At 40.7% G+C, this 25,214-nt stretch overlaps 1 protein-coding gene across 1 annotated transcript; it reads right to left on the reverse strand.

The window, feature by feature from the left end:
• Window positions 1-1,871: 1,871 nt before the first annotated feature.
• LOC309402583 (sodium-dependent neutral amino acid transporter B(0)AT1-like) lies at window positions 1,872-24,922 on the reverse strand (the record flags this gene model as incomplete). Its single annotated transcript, XM_081996445.1, has 12 exons — window positions 1,872-2,081; window positions 3,103-3,265; window positions 5,587-5,746; window positions 6,345-6,549; window positions 7,286-7,442; window positions 8,973-9,101; window positions 11,431-11,543; window positions 12,307-12,417; window positions 13,186-13,367; window positions 14,212-14,349; window positions 15,899-16,039; window positions 24,721-24,922. The coding sequence occupies 12 exons, from the start codon at window positions 24,920-24,922 to the stop codon at window positions 1,872-1,874; spliced, it is 1,911 nt and encodes a 636-aa protein (XP_081852571.1).
• Between the last annotated feature and the right edge of the window lie 292 nt (window positions 24,923-25,214).

Raw genomic sequence — 25,214 nt, forward strand, 5'->3', positions numbered from 1 at the left:
TCAGTTCACTCCACACTAAGCAGGTCAGCCAGTCAGCTTGCTTGCTTCGGTAAAGCAACACTTCATGCCTGCATTCCCCTTTTCAAAATGGGAAGGGTATCTAAGTGGTGATGGATTTTTTTCCCCCCAAAATACGTAGGAAGAAATAAAATCTCTGCTCTGCAGCTAAGCGTAGAAATATGGTCGGGATGCAGATCATCCAGCCAGAAGCCAGTTTCACATCCAGGCTACACAAGTCTCCCCAGGTAGGCACAGTTCATCTGCCTCCAGCTCTGCAAACACCCAGATCCATAGGTGGAGCAACTCAACTTCCCAGTCCCTTTACCGGGATATCTCACAGGGCACGCACGAGTCGGCGCACGCAGCGTGGTTTGGCAGCACTTACGCGGCATCAGCGTAAGTGATGTCAGTACACCATCATCGCCCCCGCTGCTGCGGCGCTTCGGGTCCGGAGGTGCCCTGTGCTGTGCTGGGGCCATCCTAGCAACACGGCACCTGCAGCCGACCGCTCCAGACTCGGTTTTACTCCTTCTCAGTGGCTGAGCTTTTCCTCAGCAGGAAAATCCAAAAAAGATTGTTTTTTCCGTTACAGAATAACATCCTTAAATAGTTTAAATAATTACCTACATTCAAATAAATAAAAAAAAAAATTGAAATTGGAATGCAAATGAATTTAATCATTCAGATACACACACAATGCTTGGGTACTTCAGTCTCTGTTTAGAGCAGATATACTACTCTAAAGATACACTCTAGAGTAGATATGCCCTAAATATCCCTATTTCTCCTAGGGGAGTATTTTGACTATAAGGGAGTGTCAGGGTGTGAACTGGATCAATTCTTGTCTTAAAAGGGGGGAATAGGAAGAGCTGCAGAGTGATACAAACGCGTTGTCTACCTACAGGGACAGCTGGATGAAAGGGACCACCTCTCCAGAGGGGACGCTTACACGTGTCTCCTTCTGGCATCCAGCCTGGGTGCTCCAATGGGGCCCCCTTCTCCCTCCAGCGACCACATCAGGAACGGGAACGCCTGACGGAGCTCCTCTGCGTCACACGGAAGTTAGAAGCTTGAAATAGCTGTAAGGTGGGGTGCATGTGTCTGTGCGTACGTGAACTAGAGCTACCCACCTTGACAGATGAGGGCAAGGAGCTTTGCACCACTTGGGTGCCTTCGCGGACCTCCCAGGCAAGTGGTGCACCCCTTGCTCAGGGGTGCCAGAGAAGGCAGATTTTGCCGTTTCCTGAACTGCTGCTGCCCCGTTGCAAGATTGCCTCTTCTGTCATCAGCAAAAGCAGCACTATCTGCTGGGAACGTGGATGTAAGAGGCAATAAATAAAATATGCAGAATTAGAAAGGAATCAGACTTGTCATTCTCATACTTAGAAATGTTTTTATTAAATATTTTAAACTTCTGCATGAGATGCATAATAATGGTGGCTTTGTGCATCGCAGTGGCATGTAAAGTAAAAACCATTTCATGTGCAAGAGGAGTCAGTACAAAATTACCCTTTATATTGGCCACCCAACCAGAACGATCGGACATGGAAGAGTCACTTACGGCACGCCAAGCGCAGTGCATCCCCAAACAGAGAACAGCAAGCCAGTTTCAAACAAGCTGGCTTCAAAACCAGAAGGAGCACAAATGATTTGGCCTGGTGCCCCAACCACTCGCAGATGTGGCTGTTTTGTTCCCGGGAGCCAAGCCATTAACTCTTCACAGTGCATTGCATTGTTAAGTAAACAAATGTTTACCTGGAGACAGCACATAGTTATCCTTTTATGAAAATAAAATTAACTCTGGATTCCTTAAAAAAAATATTTTTACTTCTCTCACTGACAAAGCATTCTTCCACATTTTTAAAATGGTTTTATGGTGAATGCTTTAAGTTTCCATTGACAGAATTCTCAGACGTGGAGGTCATAAGGCCCGTACGATCATTTGTTTTCTGACAGCAATTTCTGATGGCCTTGTAGATGGCAAAGGCAGGGATGGACAAACTAGGCACTCCAGAGAGGGTTACAATAATAGCATACACCCAGTTGGGGTATTCAACCTTCTGTGTTTTGGGAAACTCCTCCTGAAAGAGTGAAAAATCAAGTTGTAGAAAGTCGTGAGGAGCAAATACCTGGGAACATGCACGCATTTAATAATTCAACAGATCAAAATGCAATCAGAAGAGTAGCTAGCCACAACAGCACAATAATTTGCCACTTCCACTGCAGTTTCCAGCTCAAGGGTTTCCAGCCTCAGCTGTTTTGGACTTATTTTCACTTAAAAGGCAGAAACACAGTTAAGAAGGAAGTGAGGTTGCCAAGAAGGAGAGAATAAAGCAGTCCCATTTCCCCGTCTGCCTTTCTCTCCCTTTCTGTCTCTGTCTTACAAAAATTAAAATTCACCTTTACAAATTAAGTGTGCTGCATGGCTGTTTCTGCTTTAGGGAAGGCGACTGGTATAATGCCAGAGAACTAAAAGCAGAGCTAGACAGGCAGGGAAGAGATGGGGTGACAGAGAAAATGATGGGAACCACACTTTTTCTAAAATGCCCTTCTCTCTGTACCACATACAGTTTTTTATTCTGCAAGGGGAAGAAAGGAAAAGTAGGTAACCTATTGCTGCAATTATAATTTAAATCACACCAATACATTTGGAAGAAGAAAGAAGAAATCTGGATATTAATGTTAAGGAATATTAATTTTTTCTGCAGTTCTGTGATTTTAAATGCACACAGAAACAAGTGCAACATCAAAATGGCTTCACAGATTTGGTCCTTTGTCAGCAGAGAAAGGTTGTGACATTTCCAGCTCTTCTATAATCCCGGCTGGGGAACTGGCATCCGTTTGTCTTGTCTGACAACTGGACTAATGTTTTGATTTTGTCCACTTCGGAAAAGCTACTCAGGTGTCACTATATACCAGTTGCAGGCGTCACAGCTGAATTCAGGGCTCATTTTTCTAAGCGTTACTTTTTATTATTGCTTTATGTCTTGTAGTATGTTTTTTACTGGAAAACCGTTTCAAATGGAAGATGAACATGACTCTTACATTAAAGAAGAATACATAAAATAAATCTAAATAAAAATTTTAGGTTTATATACTTACATAGCTAGGGTCCCAAACGTTGTAGAGCAGTTCTTCGTTAACTTTCACCACAAAATAAAAGAAGAAGATAACTAACATAATGAGAGGACTGATAACTCTCCAGGTAATCTGCCAGAAAATATTGGGCTTGTGTCCAATCATGAACTCAATATCCTTGTTAAACCTAGAAACAAAAACAGGAAGTTCAGGACAGTAAAAACTGGTCAGGATCAAAGGGTGCCTGCTGATAAAGAGGGGTGTCCAAACTACACCGAGCTCTGCTTGCCAGGACTTGGCTAATGCAGTGTGAAACGAGGACTGGTAACAACATCCGGAGTTAGATCTAAGCAGCTCAAATTTGGGCAGTTATTGCTGCAACCACGTTAGAAGTTTTTAAATCGTAGTTCTCAAAAGCAAGTCAGTCAGGGAAATTCTTTTCGGGAATGTACTTCCTTCGAGAAATCTGTGAAGCATCTGCGAAATAGTTTCAGCACAAAAGAGTCAGTGCGGATGGACTTGCCCTATAGCCTGCTGCAGTTATTGTTTCAGAATTTTGGGGTAAGCATCTCAGGGCTGCATAAATTAAAAGGAATGACACAATATTAAAAAAGAGCAAAAGCAAATTGGAATACTTTTAAAAATTAGATTCTATGCATCATGTTTGCTTAATTTGGATTTTGACCAGTTTTTTCAGGTTGAGTACTGAAACAATACTTAACTTTACATATTATTAAGAACAGCTAAAAATGTGTTATTTGGGTTGTTCATAGAGCATGAAGTGGACAATGAGGCAAAAAACCTCTCCACAAGAAGAAACAACCCCTGCATTGAGAGTGATACTATCTGAGTAAGTCCTGAACCAATTTATGACCTCTACATATGATGCAGTACCATGTGCACACATTTCTTAAAAAATATTATTTTGGAAGTTTGGGGCCTCTATTGTTAGCCTTCTTGTCTGGCTTTCCAGACAATGGGGATAAGTCTGAGGGGACTGTTCAGTTGGTCCTACAGCTACGACCAATACACAGAATTCAGCTGAGTCTCAATTACTACATAAATTTATTTTATCTTTTCATCCCTACCTTCTAAGATCTAGGTATCTTTCTTAAAATGATATGGAGCCCTGACTGCAGAGCGTGTCCAGGTGTAGTTCACGTGAGTGCCACGGATAACAAGCAGGTTGTCCTTCAAGCAGGATAGCCATCTTTTTACCAATGACCTTTTCTCAGAAAAAGGTCATGGAAACTCATCCGGGGCAGATACCACCACCTTTGGGCAGCCCTGATAAACTCTGTACTTAATGAGGGCTACAGTGATATGTAGTGGCCAGAAACATGAAAGTTGGGTGTGAAGCTCTTTTCTGAATCAGTCCCCACCCCTCTATAGCCTCAGCCCATGTTTATGTCCTGGGAAGAGTTTTAATTTGACTTTGTAAAGTGTTCTGAGATTTTAAAGGGAAGGAGAAGTGATCAACACAGACTCCTCTGTCCTTAACAAATTTAAATAAGCCTCCTTTTGCCAGGGTACTCCCTCTGCTTGTCTAACTTACCCAAGTTGATTCCTACCTCCTCAGGTCAAATAAAACTCTAAGTACGGGAAGACGGGCCACAAGGGCATTCACCTCATCGCCAGGAGCAGCACAGCTGCAGGGTCTGGCACAGGTTCAAGCAAAAACTACGGGTGACTGAAGTCCCCACGCTTTTTTCATATTTCGTATGTATTAATTATGAACAGAAAGATGGTGAAATGTGATTTATCACATCTCTAGAAAGTTGATAGGAAAATTACTCACTGCTACAACTGGTAAAGTCCTGAATCTATCAGCTAAGAACATATCTCAGTAGCCTTGGATTTGCATCCTGTTGTAAAACGATCTCTGCAGCCTGCCTGGAGATCCCCGCGTGGGACAACACCATTAAGCATTCACTTTGAAGACGCCTGGGATATACCTCTGCTTTAAACTTTCAGCTCAGTGCCAATGTGCTTGTACTTTGCTTCTGCTAATTAAATATTTGATGCAATTATTCTGAAGAGGATTTATTGCAAATGCCATCATATTTAAAATGTAAATGGGCTATAGAGGCATTTTGTAACGTGCAAATACATACATTCTGATGCCTACTTTAAAAATATAGTATTTGCGTTCATATTATTATACTCCAGGGCATTTGCTAATGCTTAATATTTTCTTGCCGTTTCTTAGGGATGTGTTTATTTTAGCTGATTGTCATAGAGAATTATCTATTGTAATATATTAATAGAAAAGCGGAAAGCTTTCATGTACAAATAAAAGCTCCCACCACACTCTTGACAAAGCCTAATTTCCTTCTGTTGAGAACTATTTTAGAAACCTAAATCAATAAGCAACCCTAAACTAATTTTTCATCATTTCAGTGATTTCTATAACAGAAATGATAAGCACTGAACTGTAGCAAGATTGCAACTATACAACTAATCCATTTGTGCACTAGTTTCTAGCAATGTTTAACTTGTATTTCATACCTGTCTATTCCATAGATGTAGGTGACTGAAAACATCTCAAAAAATGCAATTATTAGCAAGGGAATAGAGCCAGCAAAACTGTCAAATAGAGCCAGCCAGTAATTACCAGACTTCAGCACAAAAATAAAAGCTATCAAGTAAGACCCCACACAAATGAGACCTGTGAAAAAAACAAAACAGCACATTTAGGCAAAGAAAGAAAAACAAACAAACAAACAAACAAAACCCCCAAGATATTTTCCCAGTAGCTAGAAAGCTTTATAAGTAATTTTTAATCCAGTTGCAGCCTGAAGGTAACCACTTTATTTTTTAGTGGTACTCTGAGAAGGCCTGCTTCTGTGCAGGTAAGGTGGCAAAACTCTCCTAACATCGCACAGGTGGGAGATGCTGCAAACGAAACGGGAGAAGGCTGAGGAGAGAAAACAGGTCCTCTTCCTCCTAGCTGATGGGACGATGTTGCCCTGAGAGAAATCCTGCCTGGGTGACGGACTTGGGTCCTCCAGCTTTCCAATGGAGGAGATGACAATCACCACCAGCAGGCTGACAGGCAAGCCACAGGGTGAGCAGCTGCCCGCAGGCTGAGAAGGACCCTCACAGGACCTGACCCCTTGGGGGACATGAGAAAACCTGCAGTAGGTTATCCAGGAGTCTTAGGACCATGCCAGATCAGAAGGTAGATGGGTGGTGGGTTGATTTTTCATCTTGCAAACTATTGCCTGGGGAGGGGGGAGGTCACTTGTCTCTAAAAAAGCACTTACCAGTAACAAGTTCCTTAGGCACTTTGGGGGGTATAATCTTAAGGTCTTGTAAAGGTACAAGCACACCTTCCATATTTCCAAACATAGATGACAAACCCAAGCAGAAGAGCATGATGAAGAAGAGAATGGACCACAAAGGTGAGACAGGCATTTTGGTGATAGCTTCAGTGAACACGATAAAGGCTAGGCCAGTTCCTTCAACTCCCTGTGGAAGATTTCAGAAGCTCCAAAATTAGGCTCATTAACACCATGCAGCACTTAAATTTACATTAATATTCACTAGACTTGGTGTATGCTACACCATACCACAATACTTAATGCTTTCTGTTTCCACAAAGACCTCCTAATGCAGCAAGATATTTACTGTAATTATACTACAAATTCTATTTCATGGAATTTTATGGACACCTATTTTCATCTGTAATTCACCACCTTTTTAACAAAAAAAAAAGGGGGGGGCCACCCATTTAATTCTCCTTCTTGTAACTTTTTTCACCCCATTGTCAAGGTCCATTCTTTCTGTGTCGTGACACACTCGTACTGATGGGGACAGGGCTTGCTCCAGCTGCTTCCTCGCTCTGGGAGTCTCTTCCCTAGTCATCTTGTCCCACCACGGCTGCAAACAGTTCCAGAGAAATACCTGCACTGCTATTTTGCCAGCTACATGAGGTCAGCCTAGAACACTTGTGGTTTTAGTTACTAGTCTGATAGGTTCCCAATACTTTTCAGAGGAATTAAACAGCTTATCTCCTCAAAAGCAAAACGGGGTAAACAACAGTAATTCTTCAGTCCAAGAGCAGTCCAAGCCAACTGCAATCAATCAGTGGAAATATATTAAAAAAACCAACAACCTCGGAGGAAAAAGCATTAGGCAATTAAAAAATTGCTATGCGTTCCTACTATATTTATGGTACCGATAGGAGTCAGGGTATTAAACTTACATCATTCAGGAAACTTTCCAGATCACAGGATTCAAACTTCAAGCTTGCAAAAGTCGTCGGATCAGTCATGTTACATAGCTTCTGCATTTGTTTGAAGTTATCTTGGGTTACATTGCCTTCTGGCAAATCAAATGCATTCATCAGAGTAAGAATGTTTCTGAAAAAGTGAAATAGTAGAAATTTGAAATTATGTATTTGTAAGCATCCTCAGGATTAATTTTCATCATCAAGTTATTAAGAGAAAGATGTCTTTTATAAAGATACAAAGGAAGCAATGCTTCTGTTGCTCAAGATCAGATTTTGACATTGGGAAGTCCAGTAGCTTTGTGCATGCGCAATTCTTTCTTTCTTCTTCCAAGGCGACTCTGATACTGTCTTTCACGGCACAGATGGCAGCTAAATGGATGGGCACTCAGGGACCTGTGCAGAAGGTAGGTGCCCATCTTTGCGCTCCAGGCTGGGCACCAGTTCCCAGACTGGGCAGCTTCTGGGGATGTGTAAGGTGTCTGCAGTTATGTATCATGCACTTTTACAGCTGATGTGGAGGAACTGGACCGGAACCTGAGGGTTTGGCAGCCCCGGATAGAAGAGGGTCTGAATTGCTCCGGTAAAATTAGGTACCTCTGATGAGAACGAAGCATTTAAGCTCTCCAGGAGGCAATTTAAATACAGAGCTGACGCAGGGACCAGGGCATATTACATTCATGCCATATGTCAGCACACCAGGCATAGATTATTGTGAATTCTGCTTTCTTTTTTTTTTTCCCCCAGAATTTCTAGACAATTTTCCAGTGGTTGGTAGAGCTTCATTCAATGAATTAAAATGGGAAGAATTTCATTAAATAATTTGGGTAATTTCCCAACATAGTATGCAGAGTCACCAGCAATACCTGAGGTGCCTACGCTGTGATCCAGCTGTGGACTCTGCAGGACTGTCAGAACTGCCTGGTCACGGGGAGCTTTCTTGAAATGGGCAGCGCTTTCAGCGCCTCATTGCAAGTGATGTCCAAGGCAGAACTGCGAAGTTTGGCCACTATGTCAGGAGGCATTTGAGGATTTGACATCAACCATAGTAGAAATAACATCAGCAGCATCCTAGTATCCTTCTGTTGTTTGGTTGGTTTTGAAGTATGTGATGTAAAATCCAGTTTTTCACAAAACCCATTTTATTGAAACTTGCCTTATCCATTAAGTAAATGCATTCTTTCAGAATGTGTTTCATATCTGTTATTGCAAATGACTGATTTTTCACATTTACCTCTAAAACTATAGATATTCTAGCGTGTTTTAGTGAAATAATATATCACAAACTGAATCTACCTTTATATAAATAGAAACTGTTACATAAACTGCAGTTATAGTTGAAAGAACTGTTTAAAAAAATTTCAAACATGGAATATTCTCTTCCTCCCTTGTTACTTTTCAGAAACATCAGGGGATAGTGTAAAATATGGTTGCTTATGCAGTATCTATGTAGAAAATAAGATGGGTCAAATAATTACCACTCCCTATGGGATTGATACCACTCGATTTAAATTTTTTGCAGTAATGGGTCATCCGATACCATGTTGGTCACGAGCTGTAATTGTTTAGAAATGATAAAGCCATTACCATCAGGTTAACAGAGCTGCCTCAGCCAAACACACACCTGCATATTCTCTTTTTTTTTTTTTTTCCTAAAACTTACTTGTCAAAACAGTCATCATATCTTTCTGTGGCTCTGAATCCAATGATGGAGTATACGACAGTTGCTGCATAGATGGATGTGAAACCGTTGATCACCGAGATAATCAGAGCATCTTTCTCACAGTTATTACTGCAATTGAAAGAGAAGAAACAACGGTTTTCAAACACATTCCCAAAACAAATACTAAAAACTGGCTATCAAAACTAACAGAAAAGTAGTCTACAGATGCTTAGGTACATCAGTATGCTCTGTAAGAGTATACAAGTGAAGCTGTTAAAGAGAGATTGAATTGAAACTTGGTGCCTTCAGCAACTTAATAGTTATGTTTTGGTTTTGTTGTTTTTTGTTTGGTTTTGGTTTTGTTTTGGTTTTCCCCCTCAAATAATCCTACTTATAAGGAATAACTGCCTGAGTTGTTTCCACATCTGGCTGATGGAAAGTAAAACATGGGGGCAAAAAAGTATGCCTCCTCCTTTCCATGCCTGGAGACACACATTGGCATAGGCTGTATTTTAGCTGCTCGGGTATTCTTCTGCAAGGTGAAGGATTTGGGTCTGAATTCAAACAGTCAGAAAGGAAAAGTGACCAAAAGTTTCCACAGCACTTTGGCATGGTGAAATTGCAGTAGCCAAGAGCACTGGGGAACAGTTTTTTTGATCGTTGGACAAAAGATGGTTCAAAATGTCCTCAAGTTTTGGAAATACGATGGAACGTTATGCAGATAAGTTTGGACAGACAAGCTCTTCCCTTGGGAAAGTTAAACTGCTTGGTAGAGACCTCTCTGCTGCAGGCACTTCTTGCCAGTGTATCTGTGCTAAGATGAAAAAATTGCAGAGCCAGAAAGAGACTTTCATCTGAGAGAGAAGATAAGGAATCAATATTAAATTAGTTAATGGTTTTATGAGAAGGCTGTAAAGCTCTAGATACTGTATTTCTCTTGGGCAAGAGAGGACTACTGAGATTAACTTGATGTTGTCATATTTAATTTTCTGATCACCTTCAAAGGGAGAGGAAAGACAAGCCTGTCCAGCCAAGACCTGTGACACTGACCTTTCCCCACTTTTAGCGTTGCAAATAGGTGCCTAGAGAGGGCATTGAATTGAAATTCCTTGCTGTACTCTCCTGTCAATTTTTTCACTGCAACATGAGATTCTCAATGACAGGCTTGATAAAAATATTTCTTCCTTTCAGAGAAAGTAAGCTGCTCAAGTTCCTCCTGGCTATGAATGAGTGAATTCCTGATGGCATTGAAACCTCATGGTATTTCCTGAGATGTTTATACTCGCAAACCATCGAGGAGCAGTCTCTCACACCTGGTCCAGCTGGTGCTGGACTGCAGGTGGCCCAACACCACAGCGTAACACTATGGGATTTGCGTGTTTTTTTTCTTATATCTCCATGGGAATTTCATTACTTTCTGCTGTTTCCTCCTTAAGCCGTGAATGGTTGAGAATTGAAGGAACATGACCTGGTGCCACAGCCCCGTGCGTTGAAAAAGCAGGAGGACACTGCTCCTTTTCTTTGGGTCTTTTGCAAAGATGCAGAACATTCTCAGCCCTACTCCTCATGGTTCTGGAAACATTAACTTGGACCTGAACTGGGCTTGTCAGCTTGCACTGAGACTCGCAGGCACCAAAAGTTCTAGATGAACTTTTGAAAAACATCTGAAATCAACAGTGGTGTCAGGGAATTACATCAGTGGCTGAAATGCTGGTGTGCTGTGGTCGAACCTGAGCCAAAACTGAAACACACATTTCTTAATGCATGACCAAACCAGATAACCAAAACTTAATTTGGAGACATTTATAAGAAATACTAGGTTCAGAGAATGCACAGTTTGTCTTTCAAGAGGACAGTGCTGAGGGGATGGAAGGCACCAAGAGGCACTGGTGGTTGCTCCAGTATTTTGGGAGGGTGAGTGTAGAACATAGCACCATGTCATAATTTGCTGACTGAGTCATCCCCGGGTGATGGGGGTCTATACTCCCTCTCTTCCCTAGCCCCATCGCATATATAAAGGAAGGAACCGAATTTGAATTTCAAAACTTCTAGATATATCTTCTAACCTCTAAGCTAAAGGTTTAAACTGTGGTCTGTAAATTGCTTTGAAACGTGTGTACCATCACCCAGCTCTGACAGCGTGGAGACAAAGGGCAACACCATGCATTGCGCACTCCCGCGAAGGAAGCTCCTGCTCATCAGCTGGTGGTGGGCAGCCAGTCCCCTTCTTTCTAGCCTGCACCACCGCGTCTTTCTGCAGGAAATCAGCCTGCACTGGAACCTGAAATCTTGGCTCAGGAGAGCTAGGATCAGTCGGAGGTGTGCCTTACCTGGCTGAGGGGTTGGTGTCCTGGTCCCAAGTAATGACTGTGTAATGACTGACAGGGCAGAAGTGGACATGCTTCATTTGAAAGAATGAAATATTCATGTAAAATTTGGCTTTTGCCTGGCTACTTACTGAACAGAGTTGTAACTGGAGAATGAAATGAGGCCTCCAAAGGCCAAGGAGAAAGAGTAAAACACCTGAGCACCCGCATCCAGCCATGTCACTGGGTTAGCCAGCTCGGTAACCTGAGGCGTCAGACATACAGCTTTAAGCATATGCAACCTTGCTCTTTAGACTGAATACAAGGGATTTAAAACAACAATTAAACAAGAACATTAACCATGCAGAACTCCCCATTTTTGAAGAATGCTAACAAATAGGTCAATGCTATTGTCAAACCTAAATTCTTTCCAAAAAGAAAAGCTCTGTGTAGGTTTTCTACAAGTATTTTGAAAATTGAGAAACAAATTACTTTCCATAGATGACAGCTGCCATGCCTGTTTCCAGAAAAGGTGCTTATTATTTAGCATTAATAATGACCGTTCAGAGGTCTTCTCATGGAAAATGAAACCCCTTTTAATTTTGTTTAAAAACTGTTGCATAATTAAAACATTCTCTTAGGTCTTCTGTCCATGTAACCATACTGATTAGATGGGTTCTACTCCCAACTGGATGATTCGTGCTCTAAAGTTAGACTTGTCCTTAACTAGAATAGAGGGACAAAAAGCAAGCCCCCTTATGGCAACCCCATTGCCTTGCTCTGTGATGATCCTTCCGGTTTTTATAATGGATTTTGACGGGGGGGTTGAAGAGAGAGAGAGAATGTGTGTGTATATGTATATTTTACATCTGATGCAAAGGATTAACCTCCCCCAGAATCAAGATTTTAAAGGTATCTGAAGGACATTTAGAGAAGCACCGATGGAGGGGCCTAATTTTCAATCAGTTGTTGATTACAGAGAGAACTACATCGTGTTTCATGAACGGGTGAACCATGCAGTGACTTACATTAGGGGTGAAGAGGTACACAATTCCGCTGGTTGATCCTTTCAGCGTCAAGCCACGGATTAGAAAAATGGTAAGCACAAGGTATGGCAGAGTTGATGTTACATACACAGCCTGCACAAGAAACATGTAAATAAAACACTTACTTAAATAAAACAGGACACTTGAATAAAAATAGCACTGCAGGGAAGAAAAGAGGGGAATAAACAAGGTACTGTGACTAACAATAATGGCAAGTTTCAAGGGAGTCACAATTAACATACTACAGAAAACTGTGTTCAAGAGGAACAGTATATGCAGTACATTTTGATAATAAACATTTTTACAGTTATAGTGCTCATTTAAGACAACTTCTCAGTGTTGAAATTCAACTCAGATCATGCAAAAGCAGCATAAAAAATAATCTACCCCCTGAGATCAGGTTGATGCTGCCGATGCAAGGATGGGCTCCTAGGGCTTCACTGGGAAGCAGGACATTTGTCACTCTTTTAGAGAGATAATCTTAAGGGCTGACGAAAACCCAAATGACTCTGTATATGTATGTTTTGAAGAGAATGCCTATAGCAAAAAGGCAGAGTCTCTCAATCCTGCATTAAAGGTTAATACTAATGTTAAGGTTGCAATACCTAAAGAATGTTTTACTAGGACTTACAAGGACAAGGAAGCCAAATCCCTCACAAAAATCTCTACATCAAATCAAATTAAATTCAATTGCATTCAGCTTCCTTCTTCAAAAATCAGCCCCAGTGATGACACACAAAGTTTTAGACATGCTTTTAATCAACAAGTAGGCAGTTTCTACGGTATGATTAAGTCTGTATGAATAAGGAATCACAACAGCATAATGAATATAATCTCATTAAAAAAACCACAACAGAGTACCTTTCCTGTTGTTTCGATGCCTCTGATCGTGCACACGTACACTACACCCCATGCGCATGTTAAACATAACAAAAGCCACCACTGTATTGCGCCTGAATCGTCAATGGAAGTGGAGATGTTTAATGTTTCTCTGTACCAGAAATAATCGACAGGAGAGCTCTTGGCGCACTCTTCTACGTAACCTGTAACCATAAAATGGTTGTCATGCTGTATGTCCTTTTTTAAAAAAGGAAGTTAAAGAATAAATGCCAGTATTTTAAATTATACCACCTAATGCCAACGAGTTTGTTGTTGGCAAATTTCAGGTACTTAGAGGTAGGTTTCATGGAAAAATGAGAGATTTAAAAGAGAATTGTTTAGCAGGGATTTTAATACAGGTTTTATTGTTATTTCTATTAATTCAAACATGCAGATAAAATCTTTGAAGCTCACTCAAAGACTCTTCTATCTTTATAATTTTTCTTTTTTCCTACAAAATGTGAGGTTAGCATCTCTGAAGAGCTGTTCACCGACCCACCAGAAAAATCTGCTTCACATAGTTTCATGCAGGGCTGACTACAGAAAACAAAGCTGCTGTCACCAAGCAGTTTCCAAGGGGCTATAGACTGTTGTCATATTGAGAGATACAGGTGTTGCATATGGATTATGCACCCTTTCTTTTTTTTTTTCCTTTTCAATACGCTAACAGAGGACTGTTGGTGAAGAGACGGGTGAAACATATTGTTTAAATCTGGAAAATGCTAATGTTTATGCTAGAATTGCACTTTGTGAATATTCAGTGTTTGAACACATCAAAATCAGCCCTGAAGTTTCATACAAGAAGTCAAAGTTTGTCTCAAAGATTAAGCATTGATCACATTTTATATAATGCGAATTTTTACAAAACACAAATATTAAAATAGCACAATGTTCCTGACAGGACTGCCATGCCTTGCTGTTGTTTTACAGAAAGAGGCTCAATTAGGCTAATTCCTAGAAATGGAAAAATGTTCTGCACAACAAAATACAATATTTCACAAAATATACCTGTTCTGTTGTCATTGAGAGGACAGGTACTCCAAGGCAGGGGCTCTTGGAAGGAGTTGAAGAAATACCACATTACCCAGGCAATAATAGTATTATAATATAAACCCACCAGAAAGGATACAAACATTGCCGCTATGCCTAAAAAAAATAAAATCAGAATACAATGTAAATTTCAATACTCTTGTCTTCAAGACGTATCAAAATATACGGTATGAGCCTCAACCTTTCCCTACTCTCCTCCCCACCCTAATTCCATAGTTTATAGCCTTTCCCCTCCCCTCTCTTAATTTCTAATGTAGGTTTAATCGCTGCAAATTCATTACCTAAATGGACAGGTGAGTCCTACATAGATGTACAGCCTAAAACTACTCGGGGACTGAAGCTGACACCCACTTAGGAGCCAACATTATGGGTGGACTAACTCCCTACAGACACTACACAATCCTGTTCACAGTCTCGTCTGCTGAAATCTAGGGAGTTTGGTATGCTGGGACATGTAAAGCTTGGCTGAGTCGGGATTTTGCCTAAACGAGACCCGGATTATCTTTCCCTTCCACAGTGTCACTGCAGAGGTCAACAGATGTGTTTGGCTAATCTTTGTAGTATAGGATGGATAGCTGCCCAGCAGGCACAGTCTGTGAAAAGGTGTGGATTCAAGCTGGTATCTCTCCTTCTCCACTTGCTCCCAAGTAGTCAACCTCTGGTGACTTCTCTGGCAGACAGTAAACACTAATGATTAGCTCCTGAGGGCTTTCAGGTTCTGAAAGTTTGAAAAATTCCAGATGCAATGAACAAATATCTTTTGTAACTGATTTACAGATGCAGTGGATGCCAACAACAGTCCTAACTGGCTGTATTTCTTCCAAGAGTGTGGTAATCCCAGAATAGCTGGGGTGGGAAGGGACCTCTGGAGGTCATCTTGTCAAACCCCCTGCTCAAACAGGGCCACCTACAGCCAGTTGCCCAGGATCGTGTCCAGGCAGATTTTGAATATCTGGACACTCAGGATGGACACTCCACAACCTCTCTGGGCAACCTGTGCCAGTACTTGGTCACCCTCCCAGTCTTTCCCGATGTTCAGATGGTACCTCCTATGTTTCTTGTGTAATGAGGTATCTGTGGAGTTTTTAATGCTGTGTGCATCATGCTGCTTTTACTACCTTGTCAGATAGAGTGTTTGAATACTCAGAAGTCTAATACAGATGTGAAGAAGTATTTTCTGCAAAATACTGTCTCTGTGGCTTTTAGCATGGTACCTCTCTCAGATATAAGAAGGTAACATTACATGGAGCTGAATTCTGGTAGACCAGTTTAGAGAAAGATTCTACTATTATTTATACACAGAACAGTCACAGAACAAATTTTTGGCACACTTAAATGTTCATCCTAATGGTAAAAACAGCCAATATCATAATACAGAAAATATCTCTGAATCCTGAAATTGGTCTCAAACTAGAGAAAGGTTTTAACAGGACCTACAGTACCTGGGAATGTAGACACAAAACTGTCACAGCGCCTTATCATGATTAGTGTGACCTATCAATGGAGAATTAGTGAGAAGGGAAAAGGAATATATCCTGGAACCTCTTATGGCACACCAAAATAAAATCCTGAAGCTTTGCTCTTAAGGTTATCCGTTCAGAGACTTGTCCTTTCTCAGGTGGCTTTTTGTAGCCTGTTCACTTACCAACCCCTTTCAAGGTAGGGTGAATAGAGCTCCAGACACCCACACTGCCTTTCCTCAGCCTTTGACCAATGGCAAACTCAAGATGAAGCAGGGGGATACCCTCCAGGACTAGCAAAATCAGGAAAGGGATCATGAAGGCTCCTGAAATGGATAAGAAAAGAAAGATGCTTCCCATCAATGAAGTACTACAATAAAGCACAAACTTCAGTTCTCAGGACTTCTGAAAAAGCAAGGGAGTTGTAAGTATACTTGTGGAAACTCTTCTCCAGTTTCTGAACAATGCTTTTGCCTGATTGCCCAAACAGGGGACTTCATTACATATGTGGTTTCAGGTAGGAATTCTTATTCTTCCCAAGAGACAAACATAAAGACAAATTATACACTCCCAAGGTTAAACTTTGAAGAAGCCACCTTTGGATTGCAAGTGGAGGAAAGGTAGTTACTTTCCTGGAATGACTTCCTTTTTTTTGTCTGAAAAAGATTACGGTTTTTGTAATTGTGAATCATGCAAATTATATGAGTTAGTTGAATGAACTAAGCAAGATGCCTCCAAAGATTAGGCAAGGAGCCTGGGCCTGTCTACATAAAATAACCAGTAACTTCCTGGCAACTGTGTTCAACAGCTTTTACGTTTGAGGAGAAGAGTATCTGAAGTTCAGCGTTCAAACCTTGTTCATTATGACAAGGCTGGTTATACAGAACAGGTTTTAAAAATTAATTTTTTCCTGAATAAAGTGTACCTCGGACATGGAGATAGCATATAACACCACAGTGGAATACCAAAGTGCAGAGTCAAATGCTTGAAAATTGCTACATATTAGAATTATGGTTACCTGTCATTACAAAAAGTCTTTTACTTCCTAATCATAGGCAGTAAATAATCTAAGTGCATTAAAAAAATGCAAAACAGTATGTGAACAGTTCAGGTGTGGGTATTTGCTGACTTTTTCCTCATGTATGCAATAAAAATCAGATAACAGTGAATGAGGAAACTTGACGAACGGAAATTATAGTTTTGAATTCAAAGCAGTTGAATGTTTTTTGGAAGAGCTGAACTGCATGATTTTCTGCTCCATGGGGTATCTTCCTGATACTGTCTACACCAGTGTTTTAGAAATGATCATTACTGCAAAGTCTTCATGTTCTGTGTACTTCAGTAAAATCTGCTAAAAACAATATTGTTGTATCAAGTGGCCATTACTATAACAAAATCGGCCGGCTATGCTTTTTGCTTTCCACTCCCATGGAATTCAAGTACTGCTAGTTACTCACCTGTCTTTCATTGACATTTTTAAGGTTTACTAATCAAAATCATCAGTTTTGAATATATAAAATGCTATTCAAAATGCTGAGCACTTTGAAAATGCACATGCCACACATCAGGTTAAATGACTAATCACTGATGCACCAGCAAATGTATTTTTTGTTGAAGCCAGTTGCCAAAGGTAGCTGTATAGACATGATATTCTCAGACTTCAGTAAAGTACGTCATTTAGCAACACAAAAACTTCTTACCAGAAATGTAACACTTTTCAAAATCAGTGTAGCTCATCTTGTATGCGTTAAAAACTAACTATCACTGTAAAACCAGAGACTGACAAACTGAAGACATTTCAAAAGAGAGACAGAAGAATAGCTGACTTCGGATATATTTTTTATTAGTGAAAAACTGAAAGACTTGCTATGAACTGTTATTTGTAGAGATGTTTGCTAAACTTCCAACTCCACTGACTATTCCTTTCTTTCTTCTGTGTCAATATATCACCTTGGGAAATGGATCATATGGACATCATCACCAAAGAGGACAGTATTCCCTTTGTTTTCTTCCCTAGTCCTCACATCTCAGCTACATTCCCTTTTCCAGAGACCATGTAGTCCGTGCAAGAACAAAACCCTTGTATTAGTGGCGAGCAGCTACCTGTTAGATCTAGGAGCCTCAAGCTTGTACTCACCTTGAAGGAAAGGGGTTATATTGTAATGCCAGAAAGGAACGAAGGATGGTGGTCCATCCTAGATTTGAGGAAACTGAACTCCTCTAGTTGCAAATTAAAATTTAGCACTGTGGTCTTAGCTATCATTACAAATGGTATCACTTCCTGACTTGTGTCTTTCTGAATATGTCTTTCCATTTCACAAGCATTTGAAACATATAGGTTATATTGCAATTTTAGAGGGACTAAGTTATTCCCCTCTGTCTTCCCACCACTCCAGGAACTTCTACAAAATCACTGGTAGCAGGAGCTGCTAATGTCAGATGTAACGGGGCAGTCCTCCCTCCACATCTTGTTGACTGGCTGCTGAAAGGCAACTATGCCAGAAATGGTGATGTACTCTTCAGCTGCCTGTGCCCCAGCATCATTGTTGAAGATGCAAAAGTCTTACCCAACGCTGGCAGAGGTTCTGGGATTCACTGAACCTGTGTCAGACCCGGACGCTGCAAGGAACTGACTCTCTCTGTCCTTTCAGATGGTTTCTGACATTTCTAAAGGTTTGTCCCATTTTGTCCGGATGGACTTGCTTAGCTGTGCTGGAACATGTACTGGAGTGCACATAAGGGCCCCCTTCATCTGATTAGTCATGCACTGCATGCATAATTGGCTTCAAAGAGTTTGTTCTCTACTGATACCCCACTCTATTCCCGTGAATAACACTTCTCCCATTTGTTTTATTCTTGCTTTCATAGAAAACAGGATTTTTGCAGTATACGCGATGAGTGCCCTCTCACTGTTGAGATCCGTCCCTCTACATCCCAATGGCTTCCTTCCTACATGGGAGCGTCAGTGGGACAACCTCCACACACAGAGCCTCCAGCCTTTCACGGAGACAAATTTACTTATCAATGCGTGGAGCTGCAAGCAGCCAGAAATATGTCGTGTGCTCCAACCTCATGTCAGGCAGTTTCCCTCTTGTCGCACTCTGTCCAGGAGCTCTCATGAGGCTAAGATGAGATAAGGACAAGATAACTGTGTTTATACCAGCAATTTTTAGTTTCAGAGCATTCTCTCTGTTCTAAGCCCAAGACACCTCCTAAGAGTCTGCAACCTGACCCTACAGAGTTTGCATGGCTTCTCCATCTGGATCTTTTCTTTTTACCTCCCCTTTCAGATGCCGGATATGTCTCTGCTGTACTGCAGTCTCACTTCTCTCTGGTAAAGCCCTTCCTCAGCAATGGTAGTCATTAAGTCCGGAAGATGGATCCGTCCAGCTACTTGGTCCAAACTCCTCATTCGCGCTCAGGGTAAGTCCTTGTCACCCTTTGAAATTCAACCTGCAGTGATTTTAGATCGTCTCTTGAAACTAAGAATGGACTGGCAGTTAGTTCTGCTAAGGTGCATTGCTTAACCATCTTTGCTCCCAATGAATACATGTCACTTTATTTTCATCAGGTCACAGTGAGGTCGCTTAAGGCTTTGATTAGAAATCCTGTCCCTGGTCAAAGAACTTGTTGCGTAAGGAAATACATAACCTTTATAGTCCTTTCAGTCTATGACCACTTGTTTCTTATATCACATCTGTCAAATACTTTTTTGGTAGTCTCTGTTAGCAGAAGGGAGGGAAGATCAGGCTATTTATTTCCTATGAAGGATTAGAAGCATTTCCTTTAGAAAGCATTCAAAGGTAGCCTCAACTTTTCACTTTCAGTAGAAAGCAGGCTGACTGATATTCTCATTTGGGCTCCATTTTTTCCATGCTGGAGACATTCTTGCAAACCTTAAATGCAAAGTGCACCTCCACTCCCACAGCTATAGCAGTCTGGGTAGACATCATGCCTCACCCTCCAAGACAGCAAGATTCAGCAACAGTACTGTCCTGACACCATAACTCTCCCTGTGACAGCACAGTGCATCAGAGGTGCTGCAAAACTCTCAGAACAGAACCATCTTCTGTGGTGGGCATGCCATGAGCGCTCTATCTACCTCAGTTGATTTCCTGATTTCTCAAGATGCTTACAGAGGTACCTTTATTAAGATGTCATAGAAGTCTTTAAGCATGACACATCTTTGACAGAGCAGTCAGATAAAAGGTACTCCATGACCCTCCTTGTGCAACCATAGAAAGGGGAAAGGATGTCCTTCATGGAGCCATCTATCACATGAAAAGGGTGTGCGGTCCAACTGTGTGCTCACAGCTCCCCAGCTTCCTCGCTACCTTGGAATCACCGGGAAATAAATTCCAGGTTCTGTGATGGACACAAATGGAGAAGGTGGGTCTCTGTCCACCCCTTTCATTATCACAGATGTGCAGTACATGGTGTGCGTATACACCTGCACTGCAGAATCTATATGCCTATGCAAACATATGACTAGAACATTTCTAGCTTGAAGGGCTAGCCATGTATAGTATGGTAGCTCTGATGACTTAAAAATGCAGAGTGTGCCATGTCAGAACTGGACAAATAAGTAAAATTGCCTGTATTTACCTGTAGGAATATTGGTATATTTTCAAGAGAAATAAAACGGCAGTTCTCAACTATGCATGCCAATTTTTTCTCTGTCTTGGGTTCTTCTTTTTCCAGGGTTCAATTCTAAAAGCCACCTCAGAAATCCAACTCTGCTGTGTTTTCCATTTCTCTCAATTTCTCCCCAACCTTTCTGAAAGAAGCTATAATGGAAAAATAATTCATAATGACCCTGCAAAGCTGCTATCTGGGACATAAAAAAAAATCAATGCTTTTTAAGCTGTTACAATTTAATGAACCTAACAAATAAACCAATGATGTGAAAATAAATGCTGTAGAGATGTATATAAACAATGAGTAATCTTCCAGTCTGAAAACCTTACAGCTGAGCTGTTAGATTGTCATCCTGTTTCAGTACTGTATTTCAGAACACATAATATTTGGTTTGAACATCTGTGTAGCTACCATTCTCACTTTAATCTAGGAGTTTCTAATGTGAAATTGAAAAAAATATTATTTTTTTATCACATAGTTCCTCATAAAGGGAAGACAGGTAGACTTCAGATGGTGATGGTTTCCTATATCATTATATTCTTAAGACAGGTAGACTTCAGACGGTGATGGTTTCCTATATCATTATATTCTTAGACCTCAGCTGTTAGTGAGGGTACCAGAACCAGCGAGGAACTGCTGATGTCATTACTGTCACTTCATTCAGTGTGGCGTGCACAGAGATGAAGAAGTTGTCCCTTACGCAGTGGCAAGGTGTACGGCAAACATATGCTAGCTGTAGACTTAAAGACTTTTTTTTTTTAATCAATGGTTTAAACATTAAATATACATCCTCTTTTTTATACTACTCATCAGGGATGAAACAAAAATGTTTAACAGTTGATTAAATGACATGTGGCTCAATGAAGATCAAAGAAAAGCTATGTGTAATGTTAGAGATAGCTATCAAATGAAAGGACATTTCAGTCTCATTAAGCCAGTGAAAGCACTGAGGCAAACACCATAGCTTTTACATTGTGTGCGCATTGAAATCTAGTTTGCCTGTGGTGATGATGTATTTTACAACTTTTAAGACATGAAAAAGATAAAATGTGCTTTACTAAATTTTACTGGGGTCAATATTCCATTTGTTAATATATAAACTCATAATATACGACAACAAAAGTAAGTAAATTATGTAACCACCGATTTCTTTTTGTATATTTGGGTCTCACGGTGTTAAAACACTACCATAGTGTTGTGTTTAGGAAGAAGCAGCCCTCAAATAATTCTAGATTTACATTCAAACAACTGAAAATAAGAGTTATCTATAAACTCATCGTTCCTAACTACCTTCACTACAGTCAATTTGCAGAGAAAAAATCCATCTTCCTTGAAGTCCAAGTACTACAAGGGTAAATTTCATACTTCACTATAGTCTGTTTATGTTTTGTGAGGGATATAAAATGTGCAAACACCGATTCACAAAGTAGGTGGACATCCAACCTCATTTGGAAGTGTCCTCACTGAAATACTGTCTGTCTACATCCTTGCTACCAGACCTCACCTGTACTAAATGACTCCAAATGTCCATTCATATAACTCATATTTCAAAAAGAAAGAAGTTAAGATAGCAAAGACAACTTTTTTCTTAAGGTAGTCTATATAACCTCGATTCTGCATGCACCTTATGAAACAACCTTTAATTACGTGATCACATAGGATTTTTTCTCATGCTCTGCAGATATTTGCTGTGTGGTAAATAGCTGTATTTTTTTCTATCTCTTAATGCACAGCCATAAGCCAGCGTTAGATCCAAAGGGAGCTTTAGGACTCTATAAAATAATCATGTGAGGGACAGACTGAGGAGCAGCATAATCCCCACCTCCAGCGCAAGAGAGCAGCAGCAGGGATTCCCGCTGCTCTGCACCCAGGATTCAGTGAAGACTTATCTTGAGGACATGAAGTGTGAAGACATACACCATCCAGGGTAAAGGCACTGGACCGACTAGGGGGAATGGAGCTTCCTCAGCGCACTCATGAGTGTGGTGTATGCTTTGTATTGGTTAACTTGGAAGAAGGTGCATAACATTTTAGTTTTCTCCGACTCTGTTACAGAGACACATCTGTGTCCCTGAGTGGGCCACCCAAGTGCAAAGATGAATGAATCATCCTGGCCACCATGCTGAGTAGCAAAGACTAAGGCAAACCTTGTCAAAATGGCTAGTAAACACTAGTATTTCCAACTGGAGGTAGCTGAAGCCAGAATTAAGAGTGTCTGGGCAATCAAAGATGATGCAGTGTGCTGCCTCTATTGGGTGTTTGCTATGCTGTGAACATGGTTGAGTGGGAATTAGAGATGCAGAAGCCAGAAGATCTCATGAGGTACAAAATATCTCAACACCAAAATATCTTCCGAAATAAGAACTTCAAGATCTGTTTTTACAATACGGGTAGTCACATGTTCAAATTCAAAGGCATCCATACAAAGAAGAGCAAAAGCCATTATTTTTTTTTTTTTCTGATGGAAGAGAGAAGTTGGAGAACAGGTGCTGTAATGAGAGGATGGCAGTGGTGGCAGGAGTTGATTTAGACCTACCAGAAGAGGCTGAGATGCACCGTACAGCAGGGAAGGAGGACGGGTTGCACAACAGCTCTCCACCCTCATGTGTGATGAAGTTAAGGAGTCCTTTCTAGGAAGCCACGGGAAGGCATTGCTGCTCACTCTCAGGTATTGATATGAGTCACAGCATTTGGTGTTATGCAGAAGAGTCGATAGAGAAAGTAGCAGGTCTGGCTACAGGGATATATATCTGTACAGCAGTTCTAAGCCCAGAGCCAGCTACGTCATTTCTTTGCTATGTGCTGCCTTTCAGCTTCTGCCTGAAATGTGAGTGAGAGAGTCCCAAGGAAGCAAGAAGCTGAGCATAACTGTTGTTACTGTTCCTGAGCAAGGACAAGCCGCAGGTTGATGAGAAAGCAAAATAATTGCTGCCAAAAAAATAAATTAAAACAGAGTACTGACAGCCACACACAAGCAATTCGTAAATCTTCACTGACATCAGTCAGAAAACCATGATCCATAACAAGTTCTTTGCGTTTGTTGGATGTTCATTTTTCAGCTGCATTTCATATGGCTAGAACACGAGGGAAAGCAAAAGTAGACAGAAAAGCAGGAAAGTGCCTATAAGTCAACCCTGGGAAACAGGGCATGTCCACTTTCTAAGACTAAGTAGAAGAACCTGAGAAGCCAATGAGTGCCATGAATTTTGGAGAAATCCATCCACTTTTTCAAATTAAAATCGTCACACATGGAAAGGACTTTATGATTTTTTTTGTGTGTGTCTTGTAACTTTTTTGTTACAAGAGTTGGCTGTGCTGCAAATGACCTTCAGTTTGCACTGCAAACTCTAAAACACCAGCCCATGTGAGAAAAATTTTAACGTTGAAAGCATCTCTTCTTGCAATTGAGTCATCTGTTGTTAAACGTCCCTGAGTTTGTATCAGCAGCTCCCCACAGAGCCGTCCTTGGTCCCTACTCTAATGAGGAGGAGCAATTTTTAAACATCTCACTGTACATTTAATGAAAATTACTTTGAAACACTGTTCCTTAAGCCAAAAATATTCTTCCAAGGTCAAACACCACAGAAGAACAAATGTTTTTTACAAACATCCCAGAATGAAATGCAGATAACAAGTAGATAGTGGGCAGAAAATGCTGTTCGAAAATGAGAAATTTATGTTGTCATATAATATTTAAGTAATGGTCCAGCTCAAGATCATTTTTAAAAACAAACAGCAAAACAGTGAATCAAAATTTTTAATACAGTCATTCAGTCCTAACCTGAACACTAAGGAGTCACAGTAAATTATGTGGTAAATATCATACATTTGGCTTTTAAATGACTTAATAACACCAACTGCTAAAAATATATTCTTAATGTTAACTACTTTCACGCTGTTAGTCCTGTCATAAATTACACACACGCTGACCCGACAGCTGATACACAGATCCGTCCAAAACCAACAAAAACCCTATTATGAAAAGATCATTTGGACCTGTGATCAGAATCATACTCCCAAGTAGTTTATTAATATTTTAAAATATACATTATATATATTTATGTATGTAAAGTAACATTAGTTTTTGACTGAGAAAATATACTATGTACATGACAGCGCAAGACTGATTTGATCAATCCTGTGTCCCGAAATAAAAACAGTCCTGTCCTTTTCTTCCATCACTAACATGACTTCAGTGGATGTTCACAACCTGTGAAACAACCTTCTCCATTAGACAGGCTTCTAAAGACGAACATCACTGTTCTTGCAGGAACTGACCAGTTCGAAACATATTCCATTATTTGCTTCCCAAAAGAGAGATTAAACCTAGTTTACAGCCAAAGTTAGTTAAGATATAGTAAAGACATACCTCCTCCGTGGCTCTGACAGAGATATGGAAACCGCCACACATTTCCTAGGCCCACACAAAACCCTACACACGTCAGCATATACTGAGCCTTGTTATCCCATTTTGGTCTGGAGTCTGCCTCTTCTTTCTCAAGGACCTCAAGTTCTGCATGGGAAGGTATCCTGTCCTCCAGGCCAGGATTGGGCAACTGTAGCTTCACCATATTTTAAATTTCCTGACTGAATACACTGCCCCAGTGAGGAGATAAGGAAACAGGCAGCTAGTTAGAAATCTGCGCAAAAAGAGAATATCTATTTGCTGTCTTCAGCTATATATAGTGAACCTTTGGCACTAAACTTGAAAGTGCAGGCTTGTGGTAAAAAGAAGTGTCAGCAAATCATTCGATTGGCCAAGTCAGCTCTGACACTTATTAATGCTTTATCTGTCAAGGTTTTATGGAACAGTCTGTTCATCTAGTAGAAGACATTGATTTCAGCTAATGTAATTCAGGAGAT

Source organism: Phaethon aethereus (assembly GCF_964289735.1).
Source record: "Phaethon aethereus genome assembly, chromosome: 2".
NCBI lineage: Eukaryota > Metazoa > Chordata > Aves > Phaethontiformes > Phaethontidae > Phaethon > Phaethon aethereus.